The sequence below is a fragment of the Salvelinus fontinalis genome, chromosome 26 (genome assembly GCF_029448725.1).
Source record: "Salvelinus fontinalis isolate EN_2023a chromosome 26, ASM2944872v1, whole genome shotgun sequence".
Lineage (NCBI taxonomy): Eukaryota > Metazoa > Chordata > Actinopteri > Salmoniformes > Salmonidae > Salvelinus > Salvelinus fontinalis.
Window position 1 is genome coordinate 29,688,460 of NC_074690.1, and position 21,350 is coordinate 29,709,809.

General features: G+C 44.8%; 1 protein-coding gene across 2 annotated transcripts in view; it reads left to right on the forward strand.

The window, feature by feature from the left end:
- LOC129824078 (contactin-associated protein-like 2) overlaps positions 1–20,040 on the forward strand; it is a 65,135-nt gene extending 45,095 nt beyond the window's left edge. For both annotated transcript variants that reach the window (XM_055883389.1, XM_055883388.1), the window contains 8 exons: positions 5,194–5,412; positions 5,714–5,950; positions 6,138–6,368; positions 6,749–6,882; positions 8,010–8,103; positions 15,331–15,561; positions 16,769–16,843; positions 17,170–20,040. In XM_055883389.1, coding sequence (XP_055739364.1) covers positions 5,194–5,412; positions 5,714–5,950; positions 6,138–6,368; positions 6,749–6,882; positions 8,010–8,103; positions 15,331–15,561; positions 16,769–16,843; positions 17,170–17,369 — 1,421 coding nt within the window. In that variant the 3' untranslated portion in view covers positions 17,370–20,040. The remainder of the gene's footprint in view (positions 1–5,193; positions 5,413–5,713; positions 5,951–6,137; positions 6,369–6,748; positions 6,883–8,009; positions 8,104–15,330; positions 15,562–16,768; positions 16,844–17,169) is intronic.
- Positions 20,041–21,350: the final 1,310 nt, after the last annotated feature.

Genomic DNA, 21,350 nt, shown 5'->3' on the forward strand with positions numbered 1-21,350 from the left:
TGAAAGCGCGAACCACTGCTTTTAACCAGGGCAAGGTGACCGGAAACATGACCGAATACACACAGTGTAGCTATTCTCTCCGCAAGGCTATCAAACAGGCAAAGTCCCAGTACAGAGACAAAATAGAATCGCAATTCAACAGCTCAGACACAAGAGGTATGTGGCAGGGTCTACAGTCTATCACGGATTACAAAAAGAAAACCAGCCCCGTCGCGGACCAGGATGTCTTGCTCCCAGACAGGCTAAATATCTTTTTTGCCCGCTTTGAGGACAATACAGTGCCACTGACACGGCCCGCTACCAAAACCTGTGGGCTCTCCTTCACTGCAGCCGAGGTGAGTAAAACATTTAAACGTGTTAACCCTCGCAAGGCTGCAGGCCCAGACGGCATTCCCAGCCGCGTCCTCAGAGCATGCGCAGACCAGCTGGCTGGTGTGTTTACGGACATATTCAATCAATCCTTATCCCAGTCTGCTGTTCCCACATGCTTCAAGAGGGCCACCATTGTTCCTGTTCCCAAGAAAGCTAAGGTAACTGAGCTAAACGACTACCGCCCCGTAGCACTCACTTCCGTCATCATGAAGTGCTTTGAGAGACTAGTCAAGGACCATATCACCTCCACCCTACCGGACACCCTAGACCCACTCCAATTTGCTTACCGACCCAATAGGTCCACAGACGACGCAATCGCAACCACACTGCACACTGCCCTAACCCATCTGGACAAGAGGAATACCTATGTGAGAATGCTGTTCATCGACTACAGCTCAGCATTTAACACCATAGTACCCTCCAAACTCGTCATCAAGCTCGAGACCCTGGGTCTCGACCCCGCCCTGTGCAACTGGGTCCTGGACTTCCTGACGGGCCGCCCCCAGGTGGTGAGGGTAGGTAACAACATCTCCACCCCGCTGATCCTCAACACTGGGGCCCCACAAGGGTGCGTTCTGAGCCCTCTCCTGTACTCCCTGTTCACCCACGACTGCGTGGCCATGCACGCCTCCAACTCAATCATCAAGTTTGCGGACGACACTACAGTGGTAGGCTTGATTACCAACAACGACGAGACGGCCTACAGGGAGGAGGTGAGGGCCCTCGGAGTGTGGTGTCAGGAAAATAACCTCACACTCAACGTCAACAAAACAAAGGAGATGATTGTGGACTTCAGGAAACAGCAGAGGGAGCACCCCCCTATCCACATCGACGGGTCAGTAGTGGAGAAGGTGGAAAGTTTTAAGTTCCTCGGTGTACACATCACGGACAAACTGAATTGGTCCACCCACACAGACAGCGTTGTGAAGAAGGCGCAGCAGTGCCTCTTCAACCTCAGGAGGCTGAAGAAATTCGGCTTGTCACCAAAAGCACTCACAAACTTCTACAGATGCACAATGGAGAGCATCCTGTCGGGCTGTATCACCGCCTGGTACGGCAACTGAACCGCCCACAACCGTAAGGCTCTCCAGAGGGTAGTGAGGTCTGCAGAATGCATCACCCGGGGCAAACTACCTGCCCTCCAGGACACCTACACCACCCGATGTCACAGGAAAGCCATAAAGATCATCAAGGACAACAACCACCCAAGCCACTGCCTGTTCACCCCGCTATCATCCAGAAGGCGAGGTCAGTACAGGTGCATCAATGCAGGGACCGAGAGACTGAAAAACAGCTTCTATCTCAAGGCCATCAGACTGTTAAACAGCCACCACTAACATTTAGCGGCCGCTGCCAACATACTGACTCAACTCCAGCCACTTTAAAAATGGGAATTGATGGAAATTATGTAAAAACGTACCACCAGCCACTTTAAACAATGCCACCTAATATAATGTTTACATACCCTACATTACACATCTCTTATGTATATGTATATACTGTACTCTATATCATCTACTGCATCTTGCCATCTTATGTAATACATGGACCACTAGCCACCTTATACTATGCCACTTTATGTTTACATACCCTACAGTACTCATCTCATAGGTATATACCGTACTCTATACCATGTACTGCATCTTGCCTATGCCGTTCTGTACCATCACTCATTCATATATCTATATGTACATATTCTTTATCCCTTTACACTTGCGTGTATAAGGTAGTAGTTGTGGAATTGTTAGGTTAGATTACTTGTTGTTATTACTGCATTGTCGGAACTAGAAGCACAAGCATTTCGCTACACTCGCATTAACATCTGCTAACCATGTGTATGTGACTAATAAAATTTAATTTGATTTGATTTGAGCAAGGAAGAAGCCACTGCTCCCAGAACCGCCATAAAAAAGCCAGACTACGGTTTGCAACTGCACATGGGGACAAAGATCGTACTTTTTGGAGAAATGTCCTCTGATCTGATGAAACAAAAATAGAACTGTTTGGCCATAATGACCATCGTTATGTCTGGAGGAAAAGGGGAGGCTTGCAAGCCGAAGAACACCATCCCAACCGTGAAGCACAGAGGTAGCAGCATCATGTTGTCGGGGTGCTTTGCTGCAGGAGGGACTGGTGCACTTCACAAACTAGATGGCATCATGAGGAATGGAAATTATGTGGGTATATTGAAGCAACATCTCAAGACATCAGTCAGGAAGTGAAAGCTGGGTCGCAAATGGGTCTTCCAAATGGACAATGACCCCAACCATACTTCCAAAGTTGTGCCAAAACGGCTTAAGAACAACAAAGTCAAGGTGTTGGAGTGGCCATCACAAAGCCCTGACCTCAATCCCATAGAAAATGTGTGGGCACAACTGAAAAAGCGTGTGCGAGCAAGGAGGCCTACAAACCTGACTCAGTTACACCAGCTCTGTCAGGAGGAATGGGCCAAAATTCACCCAACTTATTGTGGGAAGCTTGTGGAAGGCTACCCGAAACGTTTGACCCAAGTTAAACCATTTAAAGACAATGCTACCAAATACTAATTGACTGTCTGTAAACTTCTGACCCACTGGGAATGTGATGAAAGAATTAAAAGCTGAAATAAATCATTCTCTACTATTATTCTGACATTTCACATTTTTTAAATGAAGTGGTGATCCTAACTGACCTAAGACAGGGAATTTTTACTAGGATTAAATGTCAGGAAAAACTGAGTTTAAATGTATTTGGCTAAGGTGTATGTAAACTTCCGACTTCAACTGTATGAAATGAGTAATGCGAGATATGTAAATATTCTAAAAGAGGCATTATTAAAGTGACTAGTGTTCCATTTATTAAAGTGGCCAATCATATCAGGTCTGTAGGTAGACAGCCGCCTCTCTGTGCAAGTGGTGGCTGTTTAACAATCTGATGGCCTTGAGATAGAAGCTGTTTTTCAATCTCTCTGTCCCAGCTTTGATGCACCTGTACTGACCTCGCCTTCTGGATGGAAGCGGAGTGAACAGGAAGTGGCTCGGGTGGTTATTGTCCTTGATGATCTTTTTTGCCTTCCTGTGACATCGGGTGTGGTAGGTGTCCTGGAGGGCAGGTAGTTTGCCCCCGGTGATGCGTTGTGCAGATCGCACCACCCTCTGGAGAGGGTGGTACAGTTGCCGTACCAGGCGGTGATACAGCCCGACAGGATGCTCTCAATTGTGCATCTGTAAAAGTTAGTGATGGTTTTTGGTGACAAGCCACATTTTTTCAGCCTCCTGTGGTTGAAGAGGCGCTGTTGCGCCTTCTTCACCACACTGTCTGTGTGTGTGGACCATTTCAGTTTGTCTGTGATATGTACACAGAGGAACTTAAATCTTTCCAGCTTCTCAACTGCTGTCCCATCAATGTGGATAAGGGGGTGCTCCCTTTGCTGTTTCCTGAAGTCCATGATCATCTCTTTTGTTTTGCTGACATTGAGTGAGAGGTTATTTTCCTGACACCACACTCAGAGGGCCCTCACCTGTTCCCTGTAGGCTGTCTTGTCATTGTTGGTAATCAAGCCTACCACTGTAGTGTCGTCTGCAAATTTGATGATTGAGTTGGAGGCGTGCATGGCCACGCTGTCATGGGTGAACAGGGAGTACAGGAGGGGGCTGAGCACGCACCCTTGTGGGGCCCCAGTGTTTAGAATCAGCGGAGTGGAGATGTTGTTTCCTACCTTCACCACCTGGGGAGGCCTGTCAAGAAGTCCAGAACCCAGTTGCACATGGCAGGGTCGAGACCCAGGGTCTCAAGGTTAATGATGAGTTTGGAGGGTACTATGGTGTTGAATGCTGAGCTGTAGTCAATGAACAGGGCAGTGTGATGGCGATTGCATCGTATGTGGACCTATTGGTGTGGTAAGCAAATTGGAGTGAGTCTAGGGTATCAGGTAAGGTGGAGGTGATATGATCCTTGACTAGTCTCTCAAAGCACTTCATGATGACTGAAGCGATTGCTACGGGGCGATAGTCATTTAGTTCAGTTACCTTAGCTTTCTTGGGAACAAGAACAGAAATTCGTGGTTTTGTGGTGGGCCGTGTGCCTGCAAGCTGACTTTGTGTGCCAACTGGATGGTGTTTCCTCTGAAACATTGGTGCGGCTGACTTCATGTTTCGGAGGATACATGGCTCTTGACCTTCGCCTCTCCTGAGTCCGTAGGGGAGTTGCAGCGATGGGACAAGACTGTAACTACCAATTGGATATCACGAAAAAGGGGTAAAACATACAAATAAGTCAAATTAGGAACCACTTTGGCCACTCTGTGTAGACTAGATGTCATAGCCATGCATTTCTATTTTCAGGCATTACATGCAAATGTATCTATATGTATTTGTAATATATTTTACGTGACATTAAATATATTGAAATGTATTTTTTTCCATATTGGTAATATAAACATGAAATATAAATGTTTTCTAAAACTAGCAAGTAGATCTGAAAACTAACTGAAACTAAACTGAAAATCAAATAAAAATATTAAAACTAATAGAAATAAAAAAGAATATAAAAACATAAAACTATAATAACCTTGAAGTAGAAGTTCAGTTTCCCTAAAAATGGTTGTTAACTTTTTAACCACTCCCAAACAGACCAAGGTCTCTCAAATCTCCTGTATAGCCCCAGCTTAATCTTTGCTTCAAAAACGTCCTCCTTGACAGATTTCTACCTCATAATTCAGTCATTTCTCACCCAAAGCATCCGTATCCCCTTTGTCCCCACTTCTGAAGATCTAAAGCCTGTTTGGCAGCTTCAAACCCAAAACCTTATCTGATGCCTTCCGCTCTTTCTTCTCCTGCCCAGCTGCCACGGTGGTGTCCTTTTCCTTTGATGTGGGCAATGGTCTGGTGGAGCTGAGTGTGAGGTCATCCACTCCTCTTAATGATGACCAGTGGCACAGGGTGGTGGCTGAGCGCAACGTGAAGGAGGCTGTGCTGCAGCTGGATGGGCAGTTCAAGGAGGTTCGCCCTGCACCCCCACAGGGTCACACTCGCCTGGAGCTTTACAGCCAACTCTATGTGGGTAAGACATCCTTCCTTCCTGCCTCCCACCACATAGGGTAATGATGATCAGGTTTATATGTCTATGTTTGTAAGACAACTGGTGCTCAGCTCATGGTGTTTGGACCTGACTTATACAGGCCCACACAGTTTACACATTACACACAGAAACAATGTCAAAAGCTATTAGGATGTCAAGTCAACAACTAACAAGTTAAAAAAACTTGAGTTTACAATTTTTTTATCAGAAGTGTACTTGGTATCAAAGTTGTTGTAAACCAAAATGTCTAATAAGACTTTTTGTCATAAACGTTATCTTTCAGGTGCATCGGGTGGCCAGAGGGGCTTCCTAGGATGTATCCGTGCCCTGAAGATGAACGGTGTGACCCTTGACCTGGAAGAGAGGGCGAAGGTCACCCCGGGGGTGAAGCCTGGCTGCTCTGGCCACTGCACCAGCTATGGGCAGCACTGCAGAAACGGTGGCCAGTGCATGGAGAAATATAACGGTTACTCATGCGACTGCACCTTGACGGCGTATGACGGGCCCTTCTGCACTGAAGGTAAAATATAGTCACAGCCATGTGAGAGAATGGTAACTCTAAATGTGTCCGTTTTATTTCAACTTCACAGTGTTACAACTCTAACTTTACCCTTTGCTTTTGAGAGGCTAATATCAATTCGCTTGTCAATTTCTCAAACATCTGCTGATGTTTTGTATTGCTGACTTGTGTCTCCTGTGTGTATCAGACGTGGGTGGCTACTTCGAGAGTGGAACACTAGTTCGTTACGACTTCCTTCCCGAGGGGGGCCTTCCAGCCATCAGGGATGTGAAGAGCCTGTCTCCCCTGCTACCCACGGAGGGCAACCTGACACAGGAGGAGCTGGTGTTCAGCTTCAGCACCTCCAACGCCCCCAGCATCCTGGTGTACATCAGCTCCAGGACCCAGGACTACCTGGCTGTGGTGCTCAGACACAATGGTGAGAGGGCAACTGCTCAAAGGGTTTAAAATGCTTGTGAAAGCAATCCTGGCCATCCGTTTGAAGAGTTTCAAAGGCTTGGACGGTGAAGTTAATGGTTTAGCCAGTAAAGAAACGCAGAATGTACAGGGAATTAGCTCAATAGCTAATTAAATGGTGCAACACACAGGTTGGGCATGGTCCGAAGCAGATGCATGAATAACTGAAACAGCAGAAAGAAAGAGTGATGGTCAATTTAGTATTTTAATTTAAAATACAATTGCCACTTGAGTTTGATACTCTAACCATGTTTCAAAGCCTGTGAGATAATGGGTGGACAACTCTATGAATATGATTAATACACATTGGGACTGACTGGCCATTCCATCTCCCTCTGTCAGGAACACTTCAGATCCGCTACAGCCTGGGAGGCCTGAGGGAGCCGTTCACCATCGACCTGGACCAGCGCAACATGGCCAACGGGCAGCCCCACCACATCAACATCTCCAGGCAGGAGAGGAACATACGGCTGCAGGTAATAATAATGAGGATGTTGCTTTATCTATCTATGAGCACTTTTGAGCTGAAGTTCCAGGATGACCCTAGTGTTCCACTACCACAAGGGTGATCTATCACACAGTGGGATTTGCCTGTTATGAAATGTATTTCCCCTCTCAGACTACTTTAGGCTGCAGGTAAAAATTTCAACAATGATGTAGTTTTATCTAAAAAACATTTTCATTTTCATCAAGCAGTTGAAAGGTTGGACTCTAATGCTCTTGAGTCCCAGGGTGGGACCACTCTCAGTGAGAGATTTGCTGATGTCATTAAATCCAACAGTCCTCTCAGACTAAATTAAACTTTTTAAAATGTGAATCACATTTTTATTTGGCGTACCCCCGACAGCATTGCGCGTACCCCTGGGGGTGCTAAGGGTTCAACACGGATCCCAAAAGGGTTCTACTTGGAACCAAAGGGGGTTATTCAAAGGGTTCTCCTATGGGGCTAGCCAAAGTACCCTTTTAGGTTCTAGATAGCAAGTTTCTTTCTAAGGGTGTAGTGCCTTTTTCACCCCTACTTTACATTTGCTCTTTTGAATGTTTTCCTATATAGTTTATTCCATCCTAACCAAATTTCCCCCATCTGCTGGCATGCACCTCTCCTACGGTGCATTCGGAAAGTATTCAGACCCCTTGACTTTTTCCACATTTTGTTACGTTACAGCCTTGATACAGTTTGATAGCTACATAGACTATAGATATAGCACTTTTCATAAAGCAGTTCAAAGGTAGATCACTAGTGCTCTGCTATCAGGAAGGGAGGACACCCTTCTCGTGAGAGGGATTTGCTGATACCATTAAATCCAAAATACATATTTGTTCTGTGTCCTCTCAGACTGCATTATGCTCTTTGCAACACACCAGACCCACCTTTCCTGTGGAAGTGGTTTATAGTGCATTATGCTTTTTAGCACAGTTTATTTCTGTTTGTTTCCTCGGGTTTCGCTAATGCATTATACACTGGCATCAATTAGGATTTCCAGGCATATGCTGTTTAAAATCCACCACTAGGTGGTAGTAATTAACAAAAATAAAAATGCCGGCTGTTGGGTTTATAACTGACTGTAATATATCATGACCATATCGTGATGTTCTTTTCCAGTTGGACCATTACCCCCCAGTCAGCTACACTCTGCCGGCTGGCTCTGACACCAAGTTCAACCTGGTTAAAACTATATTCCTGGGCAAAGTCTTTGGTAAGTGCAGATATAATCCATGTATTCCTACTGGAGTGTAAATATAAGGAATGCTGTGTATCATGCGTGGAATCAATGTATTATTTACACGGAAGTCAGAGTTACTTGCATTGATCTCTTTGAATTTGGCCCTGAGTGATTAAATCTGGACTTTGGTTCTGTGTGTTTCTGAAAAAACACAAAACCAGATTTTTTGTTGCTCATCCATCACTGAGTGATTGATCTTGTTTTGTCCAGGTGTATTCATATATGGAAAGAGGGCATCAATATATCTGGTAATGGTGATGTTGCCTTGACAGAAAAATCTTGCTTTGTTGATACAAAGACATGTACATCCATCTGAGTGCCCATATTGAGCAATGTTACAATAGGCCTTGTCTAGGCCTTTCCTTTGTCTTTGTCTGACTGACAGTGGTGACCCATCATTTAGGGCAAGTGGGGCAGTGCCTGTTTTGCATGTCATTTTGGCATAAATACATGTCACATATCAGTTTGAAAACAATGTAAAAAAAGAAAAAGAAAAAGCTGCATAAGAACATGGTCTCTTTTTTGCTATCTTGAGTAAGGCAGCTCCAAAATGCAGGTGTTTCAGCCTAGCTCAGTGCTTTCTGTGGTGGAGGGGCAGCCAGCCGAAAATATAGAGCGTAGGGGTTGGTAATCTTCTCTAGTTCTGCCGTGATTGGCTCAGTGTTCTGTCACTCATGGTGACACTACGTCACCGCAAAATCTACAGGGAGAGCTACAAAGTTCAAGCCCCCTTGGGTGCTGCCATAGATTTACATTAGAAGTGCCCATTCAAGAAGGCTCAAGGTTATTGGCCACAGATAAAATTACGTCAAATCACGTTATATCTACCGTAGCTTTGATTGGACTGATCATGTCAACAACATACTTTCAAAATCCTAGCTAGCAAGCCAGACAAGCAGTCATCTTCATGAATTATGTCGACAATCTACTGGCAAATAAATTTCAATCTTTGTCATATGAAGAGAAATTATAGATAAAACGTATCGGTGATCATCGGCCATTGGATATAAACATTACAAGTTGGAGATCGCAAATTCAACAATGAGTGGTTTGGAAGGAATCAGTGGCTAACTGCAAGCTTTACAAAGCAATCACAATTTTTCTTCCCCTGTCTGCTATTCGGTGGAGAGGGTGTGTGGTCCAAGTCTGGGTTTAAGGTTCTCTTTTCCAAGCTTAAAAGGATAAACATTCACACGTAACACCATGGGAATTCATTGGCCATGCTGACAATCCAGCATGTCTTCTGCCGCATTCAAAACAACTGGAAACTCCGAACTGTGAAAGCTTTGAATGATCATCCAACTCGGAATTCCAAGTCGGGAAATTAGGCCTCTTTTGAGAGCTCCGACCTGAAAATCACTGACGTCATGATTCAACCTTGTTTTTTTTTTCCAGAGTTCCCAGTTGTCTTGAAAGCACCAAAAATCCAGAGAAGTTTCATGACACAATTTTCCCACAAGAAGGACTCCTGTTGAAGTGAGCACAGCACAACAACGGAGAGGCCAAAAATGTCTTGTATGCTGCTGCATAAATTATGTAATATGCCAGGGAGATATGTAGCTAAGAAAGTAATACTAACTGTATTTTGTGTAGTAAGCTGCTAGTAACCTCACCCTAATTTGGTCCCTTTCCCCATAATACCTTAACCAACTGTTCTGACTTGGTGGTACACATGTAGCCTATGGCCTGTTTTAGAGAAATGTCATCATCAAATATTGTAAAAGCTTTCATTGTCTGCTTACATGCCCCATTTATTTATCCTACGGTTCTGACTTGGTGTACAGGCAGAATAATGTAAGAACGTCTCATGTTCTGAATTATGTCGTTGTACATTTCAAAAGTGCTGAATAGTCATATTGACTATTTCCGTCTCAGCTCGCTCATTAATATCTTAATCAAAATTACGGATTTCCTCTTATCCGCTCATCGTTTCCTTATGCCATAGTTTGTACATCTCAATTGTCACTAGAAACCAAATGTGTTTGTCACGTTCCTGACCTATTTCTGTTAGTTTGTTGTATGTGTTAGTTGGTCAGGACGTGAGTTTGGGTGGGCATTCTATGTTTTCTGTTTCTATGTTGGTTTAAGGGTTGCCTGGTATGGCTCTTAATTAGAGGCAGGTGTTTGGCGTTTTCCTCTAATTGAGAGTCATATTTAGGTAGGTTGTTTCACAGTGTTCGTTGTGGGTGGTTGTCTCCTGTGTCAGTGTTTGTCGCACCATACGGGACTGTTCGATTTGTTTTGTACATCGTCATTTTGTGTAGTCTATTTTTACCTGTTCGTGCGTTCTTCTGCGTTATTTGTAAGTTCGTATTGTTCAGGTCTGTCTATACATTTCGGTTTTGTTATTTTGTTAGTTACTTCAAGTATAGTTTGTTTTCTGTCTTTGTTGTTTTGTCGTGTCTTTATTAAATATGTCATTTCACAACGCTGCGCCTTGGTTCCATCACTACTCCTCCTCTTCGGTTGAAGAGGAGGAGAACCACCGTTACAGAACCACCCACTTAAATGAAGCCAGAACCAAGCAGCGGTGTAATCGGAGGAAGGGACAGCGCAAGAAGGAGGAATGGACATGGGAGGATGTTTTGGACGGTAAAGGTTGCTACACATGGGAGGAGATCCTGACTGGAAGGGATCGCCTCCCATGGGAACAGCTGGAGGCACTGAGGAGAGCAGAGGCAACCGGAGAAAGGAACCGGCGTTATGAGGGGACGCGTCTAGCACGGAAGCCCGAAAAGCCCGTGAGCACTACCCAAAAATTTCTTGGGGGGGGGGGGGGGGCTAAGAGGTAGTGGGCCAAGGGCAGGTAGGAGACCTGCGCCCACTTCCCAGGCTAACCGTGGAGAGCGGGAGTACGGGCAGACACCGTGTTACGCAGTAGAGCGCACGGTGTCTCCTGTACGTGTGCATAGCCCATTGCGGGTTATTCCACCTCCCCGCACTGGTAGGGCTAGATGGAGCATTGAGCCAAGCGCCATGAAGCCGGCTCTACATATCTGGCCACCAGTACGTCTCCTTGGGCCGGCTTACATGGCACCAGCCTTACGCATGGTGTCCCCGGTTCGCCTACATAGCCCGGTGCGGGTTATTCCACCTCCCCGCACTGGTCGGGCGACGGGGAGCATTCAGCCAGGTAAGGTTGGGCAGGCTCAGTTCTCAAGGGAGCCAATACGCCTGCACGGTCCGGTATTTCCGGCGCTACCTCCCCGCTCCAGCCCAGTACCACCAGTGCCTACACCACGCACCAGGCTTCCAGTGCGTTTCCAGAGCCCTGTTCCTCCTCCACGCACTCTCTCTATGGTGCGTGTCTCCAGTCCGGTGCCTCCAGTTCCGGCACCACGCACTAAGCCACCTGTGCGTCTCCAGAGCCCTGTACACACTGTTCCTTCTCCCCGTACTCGTCCTGATGTGCGTGCACTCAGCCCGGTGCCACCAGTGCCGGTACCACGCACCAGGCATATAGTACGCTTTGAGAGTCCAGTGTGCCCTGTCCCTGCTCCCCGCACTAGGCTTGAAGTGCGTGTCTCCAGTCCGGTGCCTCCAGTTCCGGCACCACGCACCAGGCCTACAATGCGTCTCAGCCGGCCAGAGTCTGCCGTCTGCCCAACGGCGCCTGAACTGTCCGTCTGCCAAGCGCCGCATGAACTGCCTGTCTGTATTGAGCCTGCAAAGCCGCCCGCCTGCCATGAGCCTACAGAGCCTTCCGCCAGACAGGAGCAGCCAAAGCCTTCCGCCAGACAGGATCAGTCTGAGCCATCCGTCTCCGCAGCGCCATCTGAGCCATCCGTCTCCGCAGCGCCATCTGAGCCATCCGTCTCCTCAGCGCCATCTGAGCCATCCGTCTCCCCAGCGCCGTCTGAGCCATCCGTCTGTCCCGAGCCATTAGAGCCGCCCGTCTGTCCCGAGCCGTCAGAGCCGTTAGTCAGTCAGGAGCCGCTAGAGCCATTCGTCAGTCAGGATCTGCCAGAGCCGCCAACCAGACAGGATCTGCCAGAGCCGCCAACCAGACAGGATCTGCCAGGGCCGCCAACCAGACAGGATCTGCCAGGGCCGCCAACCAGACAGGATCTGCCAGAGCCGTCAGTGAGCCATGAGCGTCCAGAGCCGTCAGTGAGCCATGAGCGTCCAGAGCCGTCAGTGAGCCATGAGCGTCCAGAGCCGTCAGCCAGCCATGAGCGTCCGGAGCCGTCAGCCAGCCATGAGCGTCCGGAGCCGTCAGCCAGCCATGAGCGTCCGGAGCCGTCAGCCAGCCATGAGCGTCCGGAGCCGTCAGCCAGCCATCAGCGTCCGGAGCCGTCAGCCAGCCATGAGCGTCCGGAGCCGTCAGCCAGCCATGAGCGTCCAGAGCCGTCAGCCAGCCATGAGCGTCCAGAGCCGTCAGCCAGCCATGAGCGTCCAGAGCCGTCAGCCAGTCATGAGCTGTCCCTCAGCCCAGAGCGGCTATTTATCCAGAACTGCCCCTCAGTCCAGAGCTGTCTCTCTGTCCGGAGCTGCCTTTCAGTCCGGTGTTGCCCCTCTATCCTGAGCTACCTCTCTATCCTGAGCTACCTCTCTATCCTGAGCTATCCCTCTGTCCTGAGCTATCCCTCTGTCCTGAGCTATCCCTCTATCCCGGTGCTGCCCCTTGTCTCAATGTTACTTAAAAGATTAAGTGGGTGTAATATGAGGGTGGTCATTTGTAGGGGGAGATGTAAGCTGGGATTGACTATGGTGGGGTGGGGACCTCGCCCTGAGCCTGAGCCACCACCGTGGTCAGATGCCCACCCAGACCCTCCCCTAGACTTTGTGCTGGTGCGCCCGGAGTTCGCACCTTAAGGGGGGGGGGGGGGGTTATGTCACGTTCCTGACCTATTTCTGTTAGTTTGTTGTATGTGTTAGTTGGTCAGGACGTGAGTTTGGGTGGGCATTCTATGTTTTCTGTTTCTATGTTGGTTTAAGGGTTGCCTGGTATGGCTCTTAATTAGAGGCAGGTGTTTGGCGTTTTCCTCTAATTGAGAGTCATATTTAGGTAGGTTGTTTCACAGTGTTCGTTGTGGGTGGTTGTCTCCTGTGTCAGTGTTTCTCGCACCATACGGGACTGTTCGGTTTGTTTTGTACATCGTCATTTTGTGTAGTCTATTTTTACCTGTTCGTGCGTTCTTCTGCGTTATTTGTAAGTTCGTATTGTTCAGGTCTGTCTATACATTTCGGTTTTGTTATTTTGTTAGTTACTTCAAGTATAGTTTGTTTTCTGTCTTTGTTGTTTTGTCGTGTCTTTATTAAATATGTCATTTCACAACGCTGCGCCTTGGTTCCATCACTACTCCTCCTCTTCACCGTTACAGTGTTTAAGCAAGTCAGCCACATAAAAAGGCAGTAAATGAGGCTGAATTCACTGTTTTGCTGCCAAATAAGGCTCCACTGGTAGCCAGGTATAGGGACAGCTTTATGTAGGCCCTAAAAGTTTGTGGGCACCATTTGTCATTGTTATAGTGCAATTAATGTATTGTTTAGCGTTGTGTAGTGGCTTTGCTGTCATGCATCTAAAAAAAAAAATGGAGTGTGCCCCACCAAGATTTACAGGCTAAAATCGCCACTGCTGACTGATATAGTACACCTACTATAGTACACCCACACCACTCAGATAAACTCAGGGTAAAAAAGTGTGGATCATAGGGCCATCAGGAACCACACCACTGCAGCACACAGATCACCAGTATAGAGGAAGGTAGAATAGAAAACAGAATAAAGTGATGTGCGCATGGCATGGCGTGTTTGATTATCGCTAAGGGAGGGAGCAGCGCCGTGTTAGCAGGAGTCAGACACCAGTACACTGATCCTGTTCTGAGAACAGTAGAATGACCCATTGTGCCTGGCTGGTAAAGCCTTACAACTTCCCAGAGTGCTTTGCTGCTGCACTCGATTAATAAATTAACAACAATCTCTGACATCATCCTCAGGGATGGAGGGAGCACAAAGGCCCGGTCCTGATCCCCATCCTGTAATCCTTTACTCACATCCAGGTTTTCTCTGAGCCTCGTTCCGTTTGTGAATGTATTAGCTCACTGATCCATGACATCATCATGTTTTCCCTGCCTGGTCTGGCTGTAAGGAAGAGAAGAGAAGGAAGGGAAAGGAGCTGGGCTGAATCACTTAGGGTGCATTCACATTCAGAGCTCGCTGGCTAACCAAGGCTTCAGGCACATAGACACCCTGGCAGATACACAGACAGGCTGACAGACAGACAGGTATACATATTGGCAAGAATATAAACAGACTACTAGCAGGCAGAAAGGCAGCAGGGCAGATACAGAGTTAAATGTTCCTGGCAGACAGACAAACATACAGGCAGACAGACAAGCATGTCTCATAGACAAGCATAGAGCAGGCAGTGGTAGCACTGTATAAGACAAGGACTTTTGCTCTGGATTGAGGGGCTGCGCCGTGGGGGCAGACTCAGAGTTAGCGCCACTTCATTCAGGGAGGACAACAGGACAACCAGGTAATACTCTTCTGTATTTGACAAACTTGGGGTGGCATAGTGTTTTCAATAACAACCTACCTGTAACTACACTGTAAATATGTAGGTGTTGGGGACACTTATGGTAAACCTTGACCTTGTGTTGTTGTTGTAACTCTTTGTTTTAGATATATTTATATTTTTTGTCATTTCCTTTTCATGCAATGTAGGCCTATGTTGTTTTTAACAAACATTGTCACTGTAGCTCTCTGACTGGCCTAAGATGGTGAATTCTTTTTCTGTAGATATTGCAATGTGTTTTCTGAAAAGTAAAGATAATGCATGGCTAATGTTCCAAACAGGATGTGTTTGTCTTTTCAACTTGGGGGCATATGAAACATCCTTTTTACATGTAACCGTGAAATTACTCTTCTTTATCTGCCTTGGAGAATAACATATTGCAAAAGAATTGGATACTCTGTTTTCCCTGGAGTATAACATATCTGCAGTAGGAGTCACTACAGTAGTTGCCTGTCTGGGGGAAGCTAGGGACAGAGAATACAGTATCACCAACCAGAGACTAGGTTCAAGTGAACATAAATCAAACTGGTGAGGCTTTCAGTGTTGTGCTGAGTAGTAGTGCATCGTGGTGGTAGACCAGTATTAAGTGGTCAGGCAGCATCAGTCAGCAGCTCCAAGAAGAACTCCTATCTAATCAAGAAGTACTGTGATGGTTTTTCTGTTTCCTTTGTTTTAATCAGAAACTGGCCAGATTGACCCAGTCCTCATAGAGAAGTACAACACCCCAGGGTTTGTTGGCTGTCTGTCCAGAGTTCAGTTCAACAACATCGCCCCTCTGAAGGCAGCACTGAGGTCTGGCATCGTCGCCCCAGTGACCACCCAGGGCATTCTAGTGGAGTCCAACTGCGGGGCATCTCCTCTCACCATTTCACCCATGGCTGCTGCCAATGACCCCTGGCACCTGGACTCAGGTACAGTAAATCACTGTGTTTCTATCTATCCCCTTTAATTGTCCCACAAATGGAAGCATTTATTCATATCATGGGATTTTATTCTATTATATTAAATTGTTGTGTTTATTTACATCTCGATACCATCATCTTGAATACTGCATTTTAAAAGTAGTCCTTTACAGTAGATATATTGTCAGTGGTCAACTAGCAGCACCAGCAGTCCACTCAGTCCTCCAAAGAGATTTGACATTTAATTAAAACTTCAAGGCATGATATTTAATAGTGGTATTTTTCTTCTTCAGCTATTGAACCATTTAAACCCATGTGCTGTGCTGTTTAGCTCCTGTGGATAGGTCTACAGGATGGTTATCACTGGGTCAGTGTATTGATCCTGTGTGTGTTCTCTGGACACAAAGGAATGAGCTTTCCAGATACATGAGATCTATTGCTGCCCAGCCACTCACCCTCTCTTCTCTTAATCTCTCCATTACTGGGAACACAATATCTATCTCCTGCCTGCTCTGGGAATGGTCTGCTCTGTATGAAATGTTATCCCTCAGGCACTCTAAGTGACTATTTGTATGTTGAACCTATGGAGGCATATGAGGTTTCAATAAATCAGATGAATCGTTTTAGTGGTACTGCTTTAGTAAGGATTAATATAAACAATTTCAATTGTCCCACAGCGAGGCCTAATGGGACTAGTTATAGATTGTTACACTATTGATATTCTGACTTTTACTAAGAGAGCTTTGGATGAAAAACATGAGAATAAGAGGAAGAATCTTTGTATCATTTGATCTGAGCCTTGCATAGTGCTCCAAAGGCAACAGATCAGCTCCCTGTAAGAGGCATCTATGATCCCTGCTCCACTGTGTGTGCGTGTGCGTATGTGTATTTTGGGGGCGGTGATATGTGATGAGAGATTTGCACATATTCTGCAGAATCCACTCAAATGGACTAGAGTGCCCACAGAGATGCCTGATGAAAAGAACAGACTGCCCCTCTCGACTCAGCCCACGCCTACTTCCCCCCATGACTCACACACTGTGCATATACTGCATGCTATATTTATCGCCTGTCCTGTTTTTTTAATAATCAGATGCCAAAGTGTGCCAGTTTACAATTGACATATTCTGTGTGTCAAAATGTGTCATAGCATTTACATTTTTTTTAGCATTGTTTGGTTATTTTGTGGTTGATCCGTTTTTGTTTCCTTTTTCAGCTGGTGCTGTATTCCCATTCAACGAGGAAAGAGTTAGCCGGGATGGAGTTGATCGGAACGCTGCAATTATCGGAGGTGAATAGGGGCAGTAATCAACTCACCTACTATACGGGTTGTTGAGGCTTTTAAAGGTCAAATTAAATGAAATTACATTTTATTTGTCACATGCGCCGAATACCATGAAATGCTTACTTACAAGCCCTTATCAAAGTGTATTTCTCACGTGCACAGGATACAGCAGGTGCAAACAGTACAGTGAAATGCTTACTTGCAAGCTCTTCCTCAACAATGCAGTATTCAATATATAAAAAAGGAAAATAAATAGAAAAGGGTCAAATCCAGTAATCGATTTTTCAAAGAACACATTGTTATGTACCTCATAATGTCCTTTATACTTGTAGGTATCATTGCTGTGGTCATCTTCACCATCCTCTGCACCCTGGTGTTCCTTATTCGCCATATGTTCCGTCACAAGGGCTCCTACCACACCAATGAGGCCAAAGGGGCGGAGTCTGCGGACTGTGCCGATGCAGCCATCATTGTCAATGACCCAGCCTTCACAGAAACCATTGATGAGAGCAAGAAGGAATGGTTCATTTAATCAGACATTCACATTTTGGTACTGGTCAATGGTGTGCCCATTGCTCTTCACACTTTGCTGTGTGAGGACAAGGCTTTCTTTGATGATGATGATGATGATGAGGATGATGAATGAATAATGTATAAATGGGGCATAGGAAGATTTCCCCATGGACTAGATGTGTGCATTGGCTGGCTTGTCTATAATGTATTTACATTGCGTGAGGAGTTGGAGGAGTTTTGGCAACATGATATCAGTCATTCACATAGAGCCATTATTACAACTACAGCATCACCTGGACTGAGATTTTTTTTAAACGATATCACTTTTTATATTTATTTTTTGCATTACAGTTGATGATATGTCTTAATGTTTTGAGCTTTGATTGTAGAGATGTTTATGCCTGCATTTAATGGGTCAAGCACATACTGTACACTTCTAGTTCCTTTGCTGCCAAATGAGTACCAAGTGAGTTGCTTAGTGACAAAATGCTCTGGAAAATAATATCCCTGCACAGATTAAAAAACACATTAAGGTTTATGTCACTGATATTTGATTGTATTGCATTGTAACGTATTGGTTTGATTGCACTGCAGTCCTTATTATGTGTAGAATACAATGGCATGCTACACGAATATGGCATCCCTTCATTGCACCATTCCACACAGTAGCACTGGTATTTCCTCACAAATGTGTCTTTTATCTTGCAGATAATTTTCCGGGGTGCCAAATTATTCAGCATGCTTTATCTGTTTCCCCGGTCTTACTACATATGATGATGGCTCTTCTTGGAAAAATTGGTTTCTGGCATGATATGACAGGTTCACATTTGGCGACATTGTGATTTTTGAGAGGGAATTGCTATGATATTGTCATGAAAAGGTTTATTGTACAAACAAGCATCATATTACTTATAGTAATGACAATATCCAATGTGCCTTCAAGATTCAGCCGCTCTGCTTTCAGTTTTGGACTATTTCATTCTGGGCACACTGACTGTACCCTGAATATTGAACAAAATAAATACTGTATGGCCAATAGGGATGTATTTATAATGGTGGCTAAAAGGAAAAGGAAAGAACGTGGCTTAACTTCAGCTCCATGGGCAGTGATACACTATACACACGCTTAACTAATGCCTGAACTTCTATGCCTTTGTTGGTATCAATGTGTATAGTTCTATAGCACAGGAGGCTGCTGAGGGGAGAATGGCTCATGAAAATGGCCAAAAACGGAGTGAATGGAATGTCCCCAAACACATGGACACCATGTGTTTAATGTATTTGATACAATTCCAATTCTGCTCGAGCCATTACCAGGAGCCTGTCCTCCCCAATTAAGGTGCCACCAACCTCCTGTGTTCTATAGGTGTTATTTGATTTGTTTGTTTGAGTACAGTGGGGTTGTATGTTTTATGTCTAATCATTTTATTTCCTTAGTCATAAGATAACCATTTTCAACCAGTAAGTCAGAATAACCCACAATATTAAACGCTTTTCTGTTACAAGTGCCAACAAGACTGTCAGCCTTTCCCCATGTTAAGATTCTCATATTCACATCATGTGGTTTGGGAATTGCTGTGATTAATTCAGAATAGCATTACACAGACAACACAGTGTGTGCTGAAGAGAAGAACTGGAGGATTAGGGGAGCTAAGGGGAATGTAGACAGCATGAGAGACTGTAGTGAAAACCTCTCAAATGAACATAAAATGATTAGCTGTTACTGTTGAAGGCTGTAACAGCATTTTGCAAACAGAATGTATCCTTACATATAATGTCAGTGTCCCACATGCCCACAGCAATCTGAATCGGATGATAAAATCCCTTAAATTGCATCACTGAACACATAAGCAAAGCTGTTATTATTAGGTAATTTCTTCACTTTTTTTTGTTGCTATTTTGTCATGTAGGCTATTGTTTTGAATCAACATGTAAATCTCTGTCTACATCTCACAATGGTACATTTTGGTTTACTGTTATTAAGGGTTAGCAAAACATTGGTTGTTCATTACTGTATGTGCTAATAGTCAAGTTGCAACTGAAACACAATATACCTTAATATTCTATAAACCAAAATGATCAGAGGACATCCATTTACTGTAGATCAACATTTTATGAGAAAGCATGATCTTACATTTCATTAGAATATCTAACACGTCACAGTTCATAATATATAATATTATAGCATAGGATATAATAAAGCATAATATAGCATACTGATATTATGGAGATTTTTTTTTGTTATGTTGGTTTACCACTTTTGTCAAATGAATGATTGGCATTGGATTTCAAATTCCATTGCTTGATTATCGTTTTTCTTTTCATTAGCAGCATGACAATTAAACTAAAAACAGTACCACATAGCAGTACAATTTATTTTACATGAATTCTTTGGAAATATTTTGTACATTTCTTATCTGAGGGATGACGTGCAACAGTCTTTTTATAATATATTTACATTTATTTCATTGCAATTATAATTAAATGGCAGTTTTCTTTTTGATATTCTGTGTGAAAAACATATATTGTTGAAATTGTCTTTTACAGTGGCTTGAGATCATGTTCCCCAAAATGAAAGATTTTACAACTTCCTTTTGTGTTATTTTAGTTCAGTATTGTATGTCAGGCCTGAGATTGCATATGTAATGTGATTTTGTCTTAATATAAAACATTAAACAAGCCTTGCCATACAGAGTGTAGTTGCTTTTTCATCAGATGCCTCCCAATCAGAACGTGCGCCCTCTCCCGACACCTACAGTGCATTCAGAAATTATTCAGACACCTTCACTTTTTCTAAATTTTGTTATGTTGCAGCTTTATTCTAAAATGGATTAAATAAATGTTTTCGTCATCAATCTACACACAATACACCATAATGACAAAGCAAAAACAGGTTTTTAGAAATGTTTGCAAATGTATTAAAAATAAAAAACAAATACCTTATTTACATAAGTATTCAGACTTGAAATTGAGCTCAGGTGCATCTTGTTTCCATTGATCATCCTTGAGGTGTTTCTACAACTTAATTGTAGTCCACCTATGGTAAATTCAATTGATTGGACATGATTTGGAAATGTACACACATGTCTATATAAGGTCCCACTGTTGACAGTACATGTCAGAGTAAAGCCAGTAAAGTCTGTAGAGCTCCGAGACAGGATTGTGTCGAGGCAAAGATCTGGGGAAGGGTACCAAAACATTTCTGAAGCATTGAAGGTCCCCAAGAACACAGTGGCCTCCATCATTCTTAAATGGAAGAAGTTTGGGAACACCAAGACTCTTCCTAGAGCTGGCCGCCTAGCCAAACTGAGCAATCGGATGAGAAGTGTCTTGGTCAGGGAGGTGACCAACACCCCAATGGTCACTGACAGAGCTCCAGAGTTCCTCTGTGGAGATGGAAGAAGCGTCTAGAAAGACAACCATCTCTGCAGCACTCCACCAATCAGGCCTTTATGGTAGAGGGGTCAGATGGAAGCCACTCCTCAGTAAAAGGCACTCGAAAGCCTGCTTGGAGTTTTCCAAAAGGCACCTAAACGATTCTCAGACCATGAGAAACAAGATTCTCTGGTCTAATGAAACCAAGATTGAACTCTTGTCCTGAATGCCAAGCGTCACATCTGGAGAAATCCAGGGACCACTCATCCCCTGGCCAATACCATCCCTACAATGAAGCATGGGGGTGGTAGCATCATGCTGTGGGGATGTTTTTCAGCGGCAGGGACTAGGAGACTAGTCAGGATCGAGGGAAAGATGAACGGAGCAAAGTACAGAGAGATCCTTCATGAAAACCTGCTTCAGAGTGACCTCAAACTGGGGCGAAAGTTCACCTTCCAACAGGACAACACACGAGTGGCTTCGGGACAAGTCTCTGAATATCCTTGAGTTGTCCAGCCAGAGCCCGGACTTGAACCCGATCTGAAATCTCTGGAAAGACTTGAAAATAGCTGTGCAGTGACGCTCCCCATCCAACCTGACAGAGCTTGAAAGGATATGCAGAGAA